Source organism: Dermacentor andersoni, chromosome 8, assembly GCF_023375885.2.
Source record: "Dermacentor andersoni chromosome 8, qqDerAnde1_hic_scaffold, whole genome shotgun sequence".
In the NCBI taxonomy this organism is placed as follows: Eukaryota; Metazoa; Arthropoda; class Arachnida; order Ixodida; family Ixodidae; genus Dermacentor; species Dermacentor andersoni.
The window spans coordinates 52,482,054-52,499,934 of NC_092821.1; the positions used below are offsets into that span (position 1 = coordinate 52,482,054).

The 17,881-nt window shown below is 44.2% G+C and overlaps 2 protein-coding genes across 2 annotated transcripts in view; both read left to right on the forward strand.

Annotated features, from left to right (window-relative positions):
• The window catches only part of LOC129383417 (calcium-activated chloride channel regulator 4-like), a 104,949-nt gene that overhangs the window by 30,519 nt on the left and 56,549 nt on the right, over positions 1 to 17,881 (forward strand). The gene's annotated exons all lie outside the window — the stretch shown is intronic.
• LOC129382103 (uncharacterized) lies at positions 4,451 to 9,317 on the forward strand. Its single transcript, XM_072284002.1, has 3 exons — positions 4,451 to 4,620; positions 7,791 to 8,072; positions 8,618 to 9,317. Exons 1-3 carry the CDS (start codon positions 4,590 to 4,592, stop codon positions 9,289 to 9,291), a joined length of 987 nt encoding a protein of 328 aa, XP_072140103.1. The 5' UTR covers positions 4,451 to 4,589; the 3' UTR covers positions 9,292 to 9,317.

Below are 17,881 nucleotides of genomic sequence, written 5' to 3' on the forward strand. Positions count from 1 at the left end.
AAAGATAAAGACAACACGATCTGTGAAGACTACTCACCTGCCACCCGCCATATCCGAAGTAAACTGATTTCCTTTGCAAAACAGTTACCGGGCAAACCCCTGTTTCATCTCCCATACAACAAATTAGTTGTAAACGAGAAGCAGTACACGTACGATCCCGTTACAGACAGCGTGCTAACATCGAACCACGTACTGCGCCACCTAATCGTCCATAGGGAAGCGGGAGGGGCAGTGGAAGTCACTTATACCCCGTGTCTGTCCTTTTCGCTAACATTCGAAGCATCAAAAACGAAGGCGACTCATTCAGTTCCACAGTCGACACGTTTATCCCAGATATCATTGCACTTACCGAAACTTGGCTGCATCCCCATATTAGAGACCATGAAATATTCTCTTCCGCACATGGCTTCTCAGTTTATCACTGCAACCATACGTTGCGTCAAGGTGGTGGTGTTCTACTAGCTAATAATAAACACCTACACTCTCAACCCATTACTATTGCTACTAAGTTGGAGATAGTCTGGGCAATTATCGAAATAAACTACGTAAAATTATAATGGGCGTATGTTATCACGCTCCTACTGACATTGCCTCCTTTGCTAACGAATTACAAGACACAATCAATATCGTTGTAACACGCTTTCCTCTCTTACCCTTGTTTCTACTGGGTGACTTCAACATTTCAAACATAGTCTGGCATAGTGAACTTATCGTGATACACCCGTTCTTCGCGTTAGCAAAAGATGTTCTTGACTTGTGCGCACTGTTCTTCTTGTGCGCACCCTTGACCTTCTGTTAACAACACGACCCGATTTTATTTCGAACATTGCTTACTTACCATCCTTAAGCGATCACTCCCTTATCCATTTCAACATCAACATTTCACGTCCGAAATCGGAAGAAAGATCAGAACAATTCACGGCTATAAGAAAGCTGACTTTGAATCTATGAACAACGAGCTCTGTATATTCCTTGATACTTTCATGACTGATTTCGATAACCGCAGTGATCAATCGAACTGGAATATGTTTTGTTACTAAAATTCGTTTATTAACAGGAAAATTCATCCCTACCTACACTCTTTCCTGTAATGATAACGCTCCCTGGTACAACACCAACATTAAACGCCTTTCTAACAAAAAAACGTTCGTACAGACTAGCTAAAACATCTGCAAACGCTCAAAGAGGGGCAGCTTACAAACGCGTTACATATAACTACATAACAGCGCTTAAACAAGCTAAAGATAACTTTTTAAAGAACACATTGCCATCCATGCCATCTACTGATGCGAAAAAGTTCTGGCGCACTATTACCCCAAAGCATGACGACGCCATAACCCTTGTTTATTGCTCCGATACCGCAATTCGCCCTGCCGATTGCGCATCTGTATTAAAAGACGTTTTTACGCGTAACTTTTCTAAACACGCTCATGTAACACGCCCAACTATACTGTCTTAAGACTGCGCCGCAATGCACCCTTTAATAATCGAACCCGTTGGCATGGAAAAAATGATCGCCTCATTAAAGCTCTCATCCGTTCCTGGCTGTGACTTAATTAACGCAAACTTTCTAAAAAGTACTAGCACATATTCTTCCATTATTCTTGCAAATATTTTCCTGCAATCACTTGACAAAGGTTCACTGCCTGCTGATTGGAAGGTGGGGAAGGTGATTCCACTCTACAAAACAGTTACTAAAAATTCCCCACTGAACTATCGGCCTATTTCCTTAACCAGTATACCATGCAAAATTATCGAGCATATTCTGTTTTCTCATATTGCCAACTTCTTAGAAGAAAACCCCTTTTTTTTTCTCAGTTTCAACACGGCTTCCGCAAAACATATTCGCATGACACCCAAGTAGTATCATTCACGCATAAACTAAACCTATTGCTTGACCACTCTTCAGTTGCAGGTCGAATTTTTTTTGGACTTCGCAAAAGCGTTCGATAAAGTGTGCCACAGCTTATTAATCTACAAACTGCAACAACTAAACCTTGACCCTAAATTTTTTTACTGGCTTGAGGTTTTCCTCACTAACCGTTCACAGTTTGTTTCAACTAACGAAGTAACCTCTAATCTGAGTCCTGTTCATTCAGGTGTACCACAAGGCTCCGTGCTTGGACCCCTCCTTTTCCCCATATATATTAACGACTTACCTTGCTGTGTTTCATCTCAAATCCACCTATTTGCCGATGACTGCGTAATTTACACCGAAATAACTCGCGACGAGGATGTTACCAGGCTTCAAGCTAACCTTAACGTCGTTTCTGCAATGATGCAATTCATGGTTAATGGAACTAAATGTTAACAAGTGTAAATTCATGCGTGTATCTCGAACTACCAGTGAACCACCTGTGCACTCGCTTAATAACGCTCCATTAGAATTGGTAACAACTTACAAGTACCTTGGCCTCCACATCACCTCTGATCTTACTTGGAATACCCACATCACTCATATAATAAGTAACGCTAACAGAATGCTAGGTTACTTACGACGCAACTTTTCCAAAGCACCTTCTTCCTTAAAATTCATCCTCTATAATGCTCTAATATGGCCTAAACTTCAGTATGCTGCTTCAATCTGGGATTCAGGTCAAGTAAACCTAATGCACTCACTGGAAATGGCTCAGAATAACTCTACTCGTTTCATTCTTTCTAACTATATTAGAACCGCGGGTATCAGTGCCATGAAATCTAGCCTTAACCTACCGTTCTTCTCGTCACGTCGAAAAATCTTTGACGTCGTTATTAAAATCTGCAGAAGTGCCGAAGTCACTGTGCGAAGGTTGAATCTTGTTTGGTCATGCACCCTGCTCAATTTGTGATCTCGTATGAGATTTAGCTAAGCTTACTAAGAATAGTTTCTAGGCCTAATACCCATATGATACTCAAAAGCCAAAACCCTCCAAGAAGTCGCAAGCCACAAGCACTTAAAAAGTCGACATCTGAATGTTTTTATCTACGAGTACTATTTTACACACTTAATAGCTATTGGAAACTGCGTGCTAGCGTAATATGTCAACTACTGATAGACTTATAGCACTCACATTTCCTCTTGTACCATTCATTATCGATTCAAGTTCGGGCAACAAACTATAAGGTTTAACTTTAATAAAATTCTTTAAATTTATTACCATGAAAGTTTTCACATGTGAAACCTTAGCAATATAGTGCACCAGATGATGGTCTTGATCGCTCCATTAACCTCACGAAAGGACGACGCGAAGTTCAAAGCACTGTTTTCTTTTAATGCGAAAGCATTAGACGCCTCATTGCGCGAACATTTGTCGTAGTGAGCGACGTTGCCAAAGAGTAAAAACACGTAAAAAAAATGTTCGGGTCGACGTCAAGCTTATTAGGCTGGCTCCTGCAAAGAAACTGAACTAATGACTTTAAAAAGTAAATGTGGTACATCTCGCTCTGAATGGGAACCAAACCCTGGCCAGCGGGGTGCGAGACGGGCACCCGTCCCGGAGCCCATGGTGGCTCCACAGTTCTCTGGCTGACTAAAGGTGTGCCTAGTGCGTGCGTTGAGGCCGGTGGAGAGACTGGCGCTGTGTGAACGCAACCAACTCCTCAGCGACGATAACATGCCGTGCGCTTTCTGCTTCGAACACATCCTCAGGGGGACAATGTCCATTCTGTCCAACAAGAACACGTCACCCTGTGCGCCCTACTACGTTGTCGCACATTTCAAGCGTATATAGTTTCATGCGTGTCAAAAACCTAAATCGAAAACATTTCACCAAAGCGACTATAATTATTTCGCATTCCCCCACATAAGCAGTCCTAAATGTTTGTGCCTTATACATCTCTGAAAACAGAAAGACCGCTACTTTTAAAATTTTATCTGATCAGACGTGCTTTTTTCAGCAAGGCATGTGTTCTTTGGCTTCCTCCTTAAAAAGGTATAACAAAACTTGTAACCCCACCCGGCGTCTGTGAAATCGAAACTCAGAGTACCGGTTTGATGCGGTAACATAAAAAATGCAGCAGATCCAAAGTGCTCTGTTGGAACCAATGTACAGCGATACTTACGAGGCAGTGTTCCCGTGAAACTTCTTATGTGTCTCTGTGTGTCTATTTCTTCTTACGTCCTAGTTTAGTCACGCGCACACATTCTATCATTGTTAATTTGGTTAGCCAATGCTTACAAATTTATACGGCCGCTAAAATTACTACCCTCACTTCGTACCACATACCCACTAATTTACTATCGCAATCGGTGCTTTTCTCTCGGGCGAGACTGCGACTTTTCTTGAGTTACCATTTTCATATTTCTTATCGTATTAGTGTAGCTGCACAAACAAACAACAAAGATATATCATAACCACGGATATCAATTACTCAGCCCACAGCCCTAGCTAACAGCACGCCTCAGAAAATGACGTGCAGCGCAGCTGGAGCTTCTGTATTAAAGAGGTAATGGAACGAATTTTGCAGAGCCAGACGTGTACGCTGACGACGGGAAATACACTGATTACTACAACAACATTAAGGAAAGTGGAAGGTACATTTTGAAGGCCTACGTGAGTGGTGACAATGTCAACGTATCCTGTCGAACGGCATGTTCTGCGAGCTCCAATATGCCCCTCATTATGCAGAACAACACTACCGGTGAGTACCTAATTGAAACGTTTCCATGAAACACTGGTTCTGAACACACAGACATGGTCCCACATCTTTTGCAGTATCCTGAATGAGCACAAAGAACCTACGCGTGGCATAAAGCTTGAAACAGAAACTATTATTACGGAGTGAATGAGAACACGTGCCGGTACGAAACGAACCGACGAGGCACATGTAAAGCGTCCTCACGTTATATCTGCTGCTTGCACCTGGTGGTTCATTGACTAAAGGGACACTAAAGGCAAATATTAAGATAACTTGATAGACTGATACGCGACAATCCCTAAGTCGTCAAAGTTATCGCGAACAGAGACTCGAGAAATTAAGGTAAATGCAGGACATGATTAGACACTCCCCCGGGACGTTCAAGCACTAGCCCGGTGACGAAAGCACTCCTCAGTTAAATTAAGTCAGTAGTTCTCAACCACTTGTTGAAAAAACATTCTTATATTGTATTATAAACCGAAGTAATATGCTACTTGTCCAGTTCTACTTCATTTCTAGAAAAACAAAGATGTCATTAAAATTACCCTTAACAACTAGGCCGGTGGAAAGGCCTCGTAGCCAAACCACTCCACGCCGCCCACGCTTTCGCGTTTCAGTAGTCTTGTTAACATGTAGTGCTACGCTGGTTTGGCAGGCTGGCAAAACTAGCACAAACTGCAGGCAGCAGAGAAATAAGCTACCATGTTATATCACGAGTTGCCCGAACGGTCTACGCCGCTTCACTAAAGAGCAGCTGCAGCGGCGAATCCATCGCTCTGTCTTCCCTCGGTGTGGCCGTCTGTCGGCCGCCGCTTTTTAGGGTGGTCATGGCGTGTGCAACGTCACTGCTCCCCCGGCTGGGTGACGGGATATTTGTATTTTGAAAAAGGTATTCGCATGCTTCATATTCAATATTCTCGTAAACTAAGTCTTTTCTTGGCACGAAACAAGCGTTGTGAGGTTTCTGGAATGGTACTTAAACAGTCTACGTTGAGTGAGTATTAGCCTGTAGTGCCCCCTTAGCGCACGACTGCTTAGAACGTTGCGAGCGTTTGGTCTAATCAATGCATGTGCATTTCATAAGCACACTGCATATACTCTGGACCAGCTGAATTGATAGCTCAGCCCAAAAAACCACAACGCCCCTTCTATTTGTGCTTCCGCGCCCGAAAGGTCACAATGTTTTACAACTGTGAGAATTTACCTCGCACTTCTGCTTGGTTATTCATTGCAATGCATCAAAGCCAAAGCACGTAATTTGTAAACACCCGTAATTTAAGGTAAACAAATTTAAGATGGTTACTAAACCGCACTTTTAAACGAAGATGACTCCAGAAGTTGGCTTTCGTGTACAGCAGGCACCGACTGCTATTTGCAGAATTCGGAAACAAGTTATGCATGCCATCGTTTTGACATCGCGTTTCGGGATGCAAAAAGTTAGAATGACAGGTGTACTTTTAGTATTTGTAGTTTTCTGCAAACTGTAGCAGAAATATTGCCTATTTGCTTTCAACGTTTGGTTTCACCAAAGACGCTGTCACGGATATTTTTTTCACCTTACCTTAATTTCCACCAATGTAACTATGGCAGGAATGAGGTAATCGTAACGTAATTGGGATGCAATAGTTAACAATACCTGCTGATGAACTAGACGTCAACACTGTCACGATATTTCAGGAAAGCTTGAACTTCTTATACGCAGAGTATCACCGCTCTGAAGCGGCGGCATCATAATGCTGGAGCTACTTATAAATATTTCTCTGAATTTCTTGAATCAGTACATGCCGCATCCTAATTAGGCCAAACAAGGTGCGCCATATTGACTGACAATAGACTGTCTCCAAACCCACCAGCGAGAACTGCCAAGATCCATCAACTCCACATAGTGCACACTGCCCGCATGTGTTTACAGCTTCTTCCATTATTACAAACACCCTGTTGGTCACGTCTATTTTATTAATGTAAATCGCCCGCTAAGTTTATTTGCTCGACTTTTTGCCTTTGCATAGCAATGCTTCTTTGAAGTACAATATTTGGGCTCGGGTGTTTAGCGCTTCGGGCGTGGGCAGGCACTTTGCCTTCCCTATACGTTGCCGTGACCCTAATCGGCATAGTATCCACGTTCACGTAACGTAAATTCACGACCATGGTGAACTGATGACCTGTTTTCTTTTTCTTCCTACTTTACCTATTCATTTCGCTGTAACAGCGCCAGCGGAAATCTTCACGTAGTCATGACTGCCTCTAAAGAGTACTCCCCGAGCGGCTGTTACTTTCTCAATATGCGGCAAGAGGATCATATTCTGTTTATTAGCAAAGGCTAAAGCGCCGTACCGGGCCGGCCAGGGTCGGGCAGTGCCCAAGTATTTCGATCGCGGGCCATGTATGGGCAAGGTTTGAAAGCTCGGTGCCGGGCATCGGTGTACCAACGCGTGGCGCTCTCGGGCTCGAACCGGGCTCGGACCAGAAGAAAGGGTCCGTGCATGCTCTAGTGTAAGCTACAAAAAAAAAAAAAAAATACTTAATGGGGTTTTACATGCCAAAACAACTTTCTGATCGTTAGGCACGCCGTAGTAATGGACTCCGGAAATTTGGACCACCTGGGGTTCTTTAACGTGCACATAAATCTAAGTAAACGGGTGTTTTTGCATTTCGCCCCCATCGGAATGCGGCCACCGTGGCCGGGATTCCATCCCGCGACCTCGTACTCAGCAGCCCAACACCATAGCTACTGAGCAACCACGGCGGGTAGTGTGAGCTACAAGGCTATCTGTTTCTTTGTATACTATTATGCTTCCTATGAAGGAACAGCAATTATCTACGCAATAGGTATAAATGCAATGGCGAGAACAAATAAGCGTAAAGCACTGAAACCTTCGTAAATGAAAGCCCAAGAGCATGTTTTTTTTTTTTTTTCAAACACATCTCCTGTCTGTGCTCGAAAAGGGATTCAGGCACAGACTGGAATGTGCTTTCAACTTACTCGTTTCCATGGCGGTGTTCAAGTGTCCTTACATGCAACTGTATTCTCATCGCATAATATTGTCCACTGCGAGTAAAACGCGGCGCACTGATTGTCTACACAAGAAGCGCTATTGAGACCAAGGACACTCAAATTGCTCGCTTGTTGTGTAAACCCCTCACAATATTTTCAATGTCAACATCACTTGCAGGGCAGTGTAGCCCGTCCCATAAGTATCCCAAAAGTTGCTTCCCTTCCTACAACGGCACCTTCAAGTATAAACGCCAGCGGCCTGGAGAACAGACCGTCAACGGAACTTGGCATAGGGTTGCCGACGGAGGATCATTCTATCTAGAGGCCCATAACATGAGCCTGGATCCACCCTTGAAACCTTGGAAATTTAAAGCCTGTTGTGAGAGACTCGGAAAAAATGGCACTCTCCTTCTAGAGTTGAGTTGGAATTGGGCCGGTGCTCACCTGAACTTCGGGAAAGGTTGGTATTGGAATTGGAAGCGCAGCACGGTTCTTTAGCACATAAGCAATCGAAGAATGAAGTAAGAATACTGAACATCGTTCCAGAATTAATCTTGCTCAACTGGCCACTTGGAGCGAACTCGGTGCACGTTGAGTAAAAGTAAAATATTCTGTCTGTTAAATCAAATGTGTAATCAAGAAAGGTGAAGTCAAACATTGCCGCGATTTTCCATAACGCCAACGTTGTAGCGGCCACATTTAAAGATGTATGTAGCGAAAAGAAAATAGCTGTGACGTCTAAGCCGGAACATATGTGCCGCGTACGATCATCCATATAAACTTGGACGAGAAAAAAAGAAAGCGATACTGAACTAAACACATGAAATAGCTGTAGATTAAACGTGTTCTGTTTTTCAAATGAGCAAAGGTTCAGTCGTATATTTCATGTAGCATCAGTATACACGCAACGGCTTTTCTTGCAACTTCAATATAAACGTACCATGAGGAATAATCACTCACATTTTGCTTTAACATTTGTTCGGTATTATGTGTCCTCTCTAACAGCGTCATCAATCGATATCCGGGTGAGCAATGATTCCGAAAGCCTCAAGCAGCATTTCGAGTCCCAGGAGAAGATTGATTCAACGAACTTGGTTGAGGGTACTTTAGAACCTGGTGAAGCACGCACACATAATGTTGTGACGATGTCGCTTCCCCCTGAGTGGGCAGAATTGACGGAAGAATACACAAGGTGGAACCTCAAGTTTGCTGCGAGAACGACCAACTCCCTAAACGTGACGTCCGAGCTATCAGACATTGCAGAGTTGGACTACTTCAACCACCACAAGCACACATCAGAGGCTCCAGTTCCTACAAGGCACACGGCACCTGAAGGCGGAAACACAGCCGAATACAATGATGCGGTGCATAAATCCATGACAGAAGACTCTGGCGACGACGAAAAGTCCCCATCAAATGCACCAAGATGGGAGCCCACACGAGACCCGGAAGCTACGAAAGGCGGTAAAGAATCAACAGACGGACACAGCGACGAAGACAACGATGACGGCACGACGTCCGCATCTGTAACGCCACTGGTTCTGGGTCTTCTGGCAACAGTAGTGATCGTTTCTGCCGGGATATGGGCCCTTAAAAGAATGGAGGATCAACGCGAAGCTGTGATAGCAAGAAACAGTGCTACGGAACTGACTGCGACAACGAACTTGTCAGTGCAGTAGAGTTACAAACGGTGCAATAAATTTCATTGAAGACACTGCTTCAGGTAGTTTTACTAGGCTCGCCTCTTTTCTGCACCTCGTGTTTCAGCGAATATTTCGAACTAATAACCAAAGTCACCGCACTATACTTGACACTTCTGAACACCTCGCGGCTTCTGGCACACCAGAGGATTAGTGAAAAATGGTTATTTCAAGAACCAACTAATATTTTCATTCAATTTAAGCCATATTTTATAACTGCCCAAATAATGACGTTGCTCAAAACTAATCTATTTGGCAATATCGTTATATGTCCCTCAAATCAGCCACGAAATGCTTTGGCGTCGGGTTACCGTACGCAGGAACCACAGCGCGGTAGGACGACAGTGCAAAATCATACAAAGATCAAGTGCATTCTTTGGCAAACTAGAAAGCTGGAATTCTTTGAGCACACACGACATTCATTGTGTATTGAACAGTCGTCAAAAATTGATCGATCAAAAATTTCTAACACACGTTCAAACAGCAAAGACTTGTAGTTCACGAGGTGTCAACTGACTTATTGAATGTTATCAATGAATGCAAGAATGTAAGTCACAAACGTAAGCGAGCAAATACAGGTGGCAGCTGTAGGATGCATGGCGGGTGCCCGGAGAATGTTTTTTATTCAAACACCCTAAAGGCAAGGCAGGGATTACATAGGGAGGGAACAACAGTAAGTACAAAGAAACGCAGTACTACGATGTGTACAGAAGTCACTGACCGTTACCAGCACGTCGAAAAAAAAACTTAAAATATAAAAACGCAAAGCAACAATCATCAACAAACATTCACTTGTTACAGAGAATAGCGTTATATATACACACGTATAAAAATTCGTAAAGGGGAAGGATGAAGGTTACAGCTCAAGGTGACGTTTCAGGCTGGTTACAAACGCTTCGTAATCAATGACAGATGCAATGGTGGCAGGCAGAAGATTCCATTGACGGATGGCTAGGACGAGCGGCGAATAAAAGAAGAGGTTAGTGAGATCAAAGATGGGTTCTACTATGAGTCGGTGGTCAATGCGTGGGAATATGCGATGCGCTGGAGTGAGACGGGACATAGCAAAGGAAGAGTGGCTGTGACATAATTTGTGGAAAAGGGACAGAATGGAAACCGTTCTACGTCTTTTAAGAAAGTGGGCACGGGAGTAGCAACAGCATCAATGCTCACATTCCGCCTTTTGGCACTTCGCAGGCTTTCCTGGCATCCTTTCTTCGGTGGTCGGCGCTTGCCTCTGATGCCTTAGCTGACCGTTAAAATATGCTGCAACACCAGACGAACCCGCCGGCCATCACTTCCCAGACACCTACTCCCTACCGAACCCATCCGGACTGCCTTGTCCAATCTACTGCGCATTTACGTCATCAACGGTGACGTCAACCCCTGGTGCCTACTTAAACTCCCGGCCGTTCGACACCGTCTTTAGTGGGCGCGGGAGTGGCAACAGCATCATGTCTCACCTTCCGGCTTTTGGCACTTCGCAGGTGTGTAAGCGTTTTTCCCTGTGCGCTACAAAAAGCGATGATCTCTGCTTGTTGCTACTTCCACGCCCACGCGTGCTTTGGGATATTATTTGCGAATGTTTCCATATGTCTATGTTATTACTTAGCTGTGGTGACATCGAAACTAATCCTGGGCCTACCACGCGTTCAGAATATTTTCTTGATACACAGACGTTACCTGATGAACCCTCGGAACAAATGGCCGTCCTCTTCCAGCTTCTGAAAGACGTTCAATTGCGATCGGTTCAGTCCTCAAAGCACCAGACAAAATTGGTTGCTGATGTCAAAGCAATCAAAGCCAGCCAAAAAAATATTGAAAGCAAGATTGGCTGCATCCAAGAAAGACTGGATGCTCTTGAAGATAAAGCTAATTCACTAGATCAGCCTAAGGAACACGTCACAGGTCTCCAGAAATCTGTAGCGACGTGCAACACTCATCTTGTTTCGTTGCAATCTGTGTTCAACAACCTAGAGGACAGATCATGAATCCCTGATCGTGACATCCCTGATTATCGCGAATCATGGGAAGGATCTGAGGCCCACATCATTAGCGCGCTAGCACCTATCATCGGCAATCTACCCGACATGGCAATTGAATGCGCTCATCGTCTCGGTTCCACTTCACCCGGTAAATGCCACCCCATTGTAGCCAAATTCAGCAACTACAAAGTAAAGGAAAAGGTGCTTTCCGCGCTTTCCTAAAAGATAAAGACAACACGATCTGTGAAGACTACTCACCTGCCACCCGCCATATCCGAAGTAAACTGATTTCCTTTGCAAAACAGTTACCGGGCAAACCCCTGTTTCATCTCCCATACAACAAATTAGTTGTAAACGAGAAGCAGTACACGTACGATCCCGTTACAGACAGCGTGCTAACATCGAACCACGTACTGCGCCACCTAATCGTCCATAGGGAAGCGGGAGGGGCAGTGGAAGTCACTTATACCCCGTGTCTGTCCTTTTCGCTAACATTCGAAGCATCAAAAACGAAGGCGACTCATTCAGTTCCACAGTCGACACGTTTATCCCAGATATCATTGCACTTACCGAAACTTGGCTGCATCCCCATATTAGAGACCATGAAATATTCTCTTCCGCACATGGCTTCTCAGTTTATCACTGCAACCATACGTTGCGTCAAGGTGGTGGTGTTCTACTAGCTAATAATAAACACCTACACTCTCAACCCATTACTATTGCTACTAAGTTGGAGATAGTCTGGGCAATTATCGAAATAAACTACGTAAAATTATAATGGGCGTATGTTATCACGCTCCTACTGACATTGCCTCCTTTGCTAACGAATTACAAGACACAATCAATATCGTTGTAACACGCTTTCCTCTCTTACCCTTGTTTCTACTGGGTGACTTCAACATTTCAAACATAGTCTGGCATAGTGAACTTATCGTGATACACCCGTTCTTCGCGTTAGCAAAAGATTTTCTTGACTTGTGCGCACTGTTCTTCTTGTGCGCACCCTTGACCTTCTGTTAACAACACGACCCGATTTTATTTCGAACATTGCTTACTTACCATCCTTAAGCGATCACTCCCTTATCCATTTCAACATCAACATTTCACGTCCGAAATCGGAAGAAAGATCAGAACAATTCACGGCTATAAGAAAGCTGACTTTGAATCTATTAACAACGAGCTCTGTATATTCCTTGATACTTTCATGACTGATTTCGATAACCGCAGTGATCAATCGAACTGGAATATGTTTTGTTACTAAAATTCGTTTATTAACAGGAAAATTCATCCCTACCTACACTCTTTCCTGTAATGATAACGCTCCCTGGTACAACACCAACATTAAACGCCTTTCTAACAAAAAAACGTTCGTACAGACTAGCTAAAACATCTGCAAACGCTCAAAGAGGGGCAGCTTACAAACGCGTTACATATAACTACATAACAGCGCTTAAACAAGCTAAAGATAACTTTTTAAAGAACACATTGCCATCCATGCCATCTACTGATGCGAAAAAGTTCTGGCGCACTATTACCCCAAAGCATGACGACGCCATAACCCTTGTTTATTGCTCCGATACCGCAATTCGCCCTGCCGATTGCGCATCTGTATTAAAAGACGTTTTTACGCGTAACTTTTCTAAACACGCTCATGTAACACGCCCAACTATACTGTCTTAAGACTACGCCGCAATGCACCCTTTAATAATCGAACCCGTTGGCATGGAAAAAATGATCGCCTCATTAAAGCTCTCATCCGTTCCTGGCTGTGACTTAATTAACGCAAACTTTCTAAAAAGTACTAGCACATATTCTTCCATTATTCTTGCAAATATTTTCCTGCAATCACTTGACAAAGGTTCACTGCCTGCTGATTGGAAGGTGGGGAAGGTGATTCCACTCTACAAAACAGTTACTAAAAATTCCCCACTGAACTATCGGCCTATTTCCTTAACCAGTATACCATGCAAAATTATCGAGCATATTCTGTTTTCTCATATTGCCAACTTCTTAGAAGAAAACCCCTTTTTTTTTTCTCAGTTTCAACACGGCTTCCGCAAAACATATTCGCATGACACCCAAGTAGTATCATTCACGCATAAACTAAACCTATTGCTTGACCACTCTTCAGTTGCAGGTCGAATTTTTTTTGGACTTCGCAAAAGCGTTCGATAAAGTGTGCCACAGCTTATTAATCTACAAACTGCAACAACTAAACCTTGACCCTAAATTTTTTTACTGGCTTGAGGTTTTCCTCACTAACCGTTCACAGTTTGTTTCAACTAACGAAGTAACCTCTAATCTGAGTCCTGTTCATTCAGGTGTACCACAAGGCTCCGTGCTTGGACCCCTCCTTTTCCCCATATATATTAACGACTTACCTTGCTGTGTTTCATCTCAAATCCACCTATTTGCCGATGACTGCGTAATTTACACCGAAATAACTCGCGACGAGGATGTTACCAGGCTTCAAGCTAACCTTAACGTCGTTTCTGCAATGATGCAATTCATGGTTAATGGAACTAAATGTTAACAAGTGTAAATTCATGCGTGTATCTCGAACTACCAGTGAACCACCTGTGCACTCGCTTAATAACGCTCCATTAGAATTGGTAACAACTTACAAGTACCTTGGCCTCCACATCACCTCTGATCTTACTTGGAATACCCACATCACTCATATAATAAGTAACGCTAACAGAATGCTAGGTTACTTACGACGCAACTTTTCCAAAGCACCTTCTTCCTTAAAATTCATCCTCTATAATGCTCTAATATGGCCTAAACTTCAGTATGCTGCTTCAATCTGGGATTCAGGTCAAGTAAACCTAATGCACTCACTGGAAATGGCTCAGAATAACTCTACTCGTTTCATTCTTTCTAACTATATTAGAACCGCGGGTATCAGTGCCATGAAATCTAGCCTTAACCTACCGTTCTTCTCGTCACGTCGAAAAATGTTCCGTTTGTTCCTTTTTCATAAATTATTTCATCACCCGCTATATATATATATATATATATATATATATATATATATATATTTATATACGTTCGCGCTTCAAAACAATCTACTCGTGAAGAATAACTTCTCACCAGTCCGCGCCAACTATCTTCTTGTTCCGTCGGCGCTGCGTCCAGAAGTACTGCGCGCCCTACATGACGATCCGACCGCCGGGCACCTCGTTTTCTCCCGGGCGCTATCGAGGATACAAGAACGGTTTCACTGGCCGTGCCTAACCGCGGACGTCGCCCGTTACGTACAGACATGCCGAGACCGTCAGCAACGCACGACACCACCCACAAGGCCAGCGGTATTACTACAGCCGATCAAGCCCCCTTGCCGACCTTTTCAGCAGATCGGGATGGACTTGTTGGGAGCGTTTGCGACGTCAACATCCGGAAATACGTGGATCGTCGTGGCGACGGACTACCTAACCCGCTACGCAGAAACTAAAGCTCTGCCGAAAGGTAGCGAAGCCGAAGTGCCAAAATGTTTCTTCGAAAGCATCCTGCTTCGACATGGCGCCCCAGAAGTCCTTTTCACCGACAGAGGAACGGCCTTTAGAGCGGAGCTCGCCCAAGCCATTCTACAGTACAGTGAGATAAGGCACAGGAGGATAACTGTCTACCACCCACAGACGAATGGTCTTACGGAGCGCCCAAATAAAACCCTCGCCGACATGCTAGGAATCTACGTCGACGTCGAACACAAGACCTGGGATGCCGCCCTGCCGTACGTAACCTTCGCTTACAACACGGTGTTGCAAGAGACGTCGAACACAAGACCTGGGATGCCGTCCTGCCGTACGTAACCTTCGCTTACAACACGGTGTTGCAAGAGACAACACAGCTCACACCATTTAAGCTGGTTTGCGGCAGAAACCTGAAGACAACGCTCGACGCCATGCTGCCGCACGTCACTGACGCGGAGAACCTTGACGCCGCTACCTATCTCCAGCGCGGCGAAGAAGCCCGACAGCTCGCCCACCTACATATCAGGAACCAGCAGCGTACCGACAGCAGACACTACGACCTCCGACGATGGTTCGTCGACTACCAGCCCGGCCACCGTGTTTGGGTATGGACCCCGATACGCCGAGGAGGACTGAATGAGAAACTATTGCGACGCTATTTCGGACCCTACAAGGTCATCCGACGTTTTGGCGCACTTGACTATGAGGTCGTGCCAGACGGTATTTCACATTCACAGTGGCGCCGCGCACGATCCTAAGTGGCCCACGTGGTGCGTCTTAAATCCTTTTACGGACACTAACGAACTTCCTTATTTTGTTGTTTTTTTTTTTTGCTACGAGTGCTTTTCTTTATTACTTTCGTTTGTTTGCAGCATCGGGTCGATGCTTCTTAAGAGGGGGCTATTGACACGTGTACTTGTCTTTATCGGGCGACACGTTTCACCGCCTAAAAAATGTTATCGCACAGCGCAGGACGCGCCTGCATGCATCGGAAGTTTCTGGAATGTTATCGATGGTTCCATCCGCTGTCTGTGACCGAACCTTGTGTAATCTGATTGCTTGTGTGCACGACGCGAATAATGTAGAAATTTTTGGAAGGCACGCGGGTCCCAGCGATTACTCTAGAACATTCGACGACAGATATATAAAAGCCGACGCGCTTGACCCGCTCATCAGATTTTGGATGATCGCCGAGTGTAGCCTCCTTTTGAGGGCACAAGTTCGCCCAATAAAATGCTGGTTTCGTTAATCAAAGTTTTGCTGCCTTCTTCACCGTCACTACCACGTGACTATATATATATATATATATATAACGTCATTTACGTTTTAAGATATGTTGGGTGTCTATGCGAATACCTCAAACACTTTTCAAAAATTTCCTGTGGCAGGTAGTGCAGTTCTAGCCTTTGATCTGGTCTTCACGCTGAGGCGGAGCGCACTTGCGCGAGAAATTGAAATGCTTCACAAAGCTTCAGCCATTCAGTTTTTAAATATTTATCTTAAGAAATACATCCCGATTTGCAAATTGAATCTGGTGAGACTGCATACCTGGTCGGTCCGATTTTTTGGTTTCGAGCTCTGTTCTCTCAGCACAGTAGCATGACGCCTAGCCATTCGACCGTGGACCACCCAGTGACCAAGGTATGCGGGACAACGGTTACAGACAAGCATACATAGCCTCCAGAAAGTTTCTGAAGTACGCCAATCACGTTAACGCTATAGAAAGGGCAAATGCTTGCTGCAAAGGATCCGAACGAATCGCTCCGTTCACAACAGGCGCACATCTTTGCTCAAGTTTACTGAGGCGTGGCTATCATAGGCATCTGCACCACCGTAGCTAATAAGCAGGCCACCAAATATGCAGAATAATACGGGCGGGGTCTAACATGAAGAAATACGAAGGCATGGCACATATGTTTGTTATAATTCTATTTTTTTACTGCATACTTTTAGCGAAAACAGAGAACTATAATTTTCATTCGAGGTTCTGTTATATATTTCTTCGTAATATCACGGTAGAATTCTAAAAAACCTTCTATGCAACTATTTCTGTTTTATTCATTTGAACATCATGAAGGGGCAGCGCAAGACAGCGAACACAGAAGGCAGTAACACATAGGACAGGGCTGAACTCTCAACTACCTTTATTTAAAGGCATACACAACCTTACGTACTACAACCCATAGCCACGTGCCCTCCCATCGATGGCATCATTATCAGTCTTCGTCGTCTTGCGCTCCCTTTTCAATATGTTCAACCAGTACGAACTGGCCCAAATGTCGATCATCTTACTGGTTTATTCGAATTGAATACTCCAAGCAACGGGCTACAATTTAATCCATTGTACATATGTGCTTTGACGCGTCTTGAAATAAAAACATTGAAAAAAAAATTGACTCGTAATTCGAGCCACGCGAAAGTGGATGTTCAGGGAAGCTGTTGCAAAACCACCACTGCTACTGCTGAGGCGGGTATGCAATGCTTAATTGATGGTCCTTGTTTTAAGCTTGTTCTTTATTGAAACGTATGCCGTTCTGCGAATTGCGTGGCTGGTTTCATTGAACGTATGCACTCTTTGCTTCACTTTGGTGAACGCTTGTACCCTTCGTCTTCCTGACTTATGAGCCATTGCATTTTTTTCTTGCTTACGGGCATATGGGCCATTGCTGATGATGATAGATACTTGATTTGTGCTTGCTTTGTATTGAAGCTTACGCTGTTCTGTATGTCGCATGCGTGATTCCAATGCATGCATGCATTGTTTGCTTCACTTTGTTGGCGGATGCTTCACTTTTTGACGGACACGAGAAATTCCAACCACCAAGAGGCTCAAAGCTTCGTTTTTAAGATAGAAGCACCCTAATTAAGGTGAAATCGCTGACGATGTAATTCGGCGAGTTTTCGTTGTTCTTTCATTTTGCGTAACTGAAGCATGGCACAAAAAAACAAATCAAGCACAAAAAGAATTTTTGCGATCATACACTAAAGGCAACGTCGAAGAGAGAGTACGAATTTCTCCCGATTGCTTTTAAGGGGACGATTATCATCATCACCATCACCACCACCGCCATCATCATCAGCAGCAGCAGCAGCCGTGTTCTCGACGACGAA

Coding starts and splice junctions, on each gene's coding strand:
- LOC129382103 (XM_072284002.1), top strand. CDS start 4,590: ATGCCCCTCATTATGCAGAACAACACTACCG. Junction 4,621..7,790: donor TATGCAGAACAACACTACCG/GTGAGTACCTAA, acceptor CATCACTTGCAG/GGCAGTGTAGCCCGTCCCAT. Junction 8,073..8,617: donor TCACCTGAACTTCGGGAAAG/GTTGGTATTGGA, acceptor CCTCTCTAACAG/CGTCATCAATCGATATCCGG.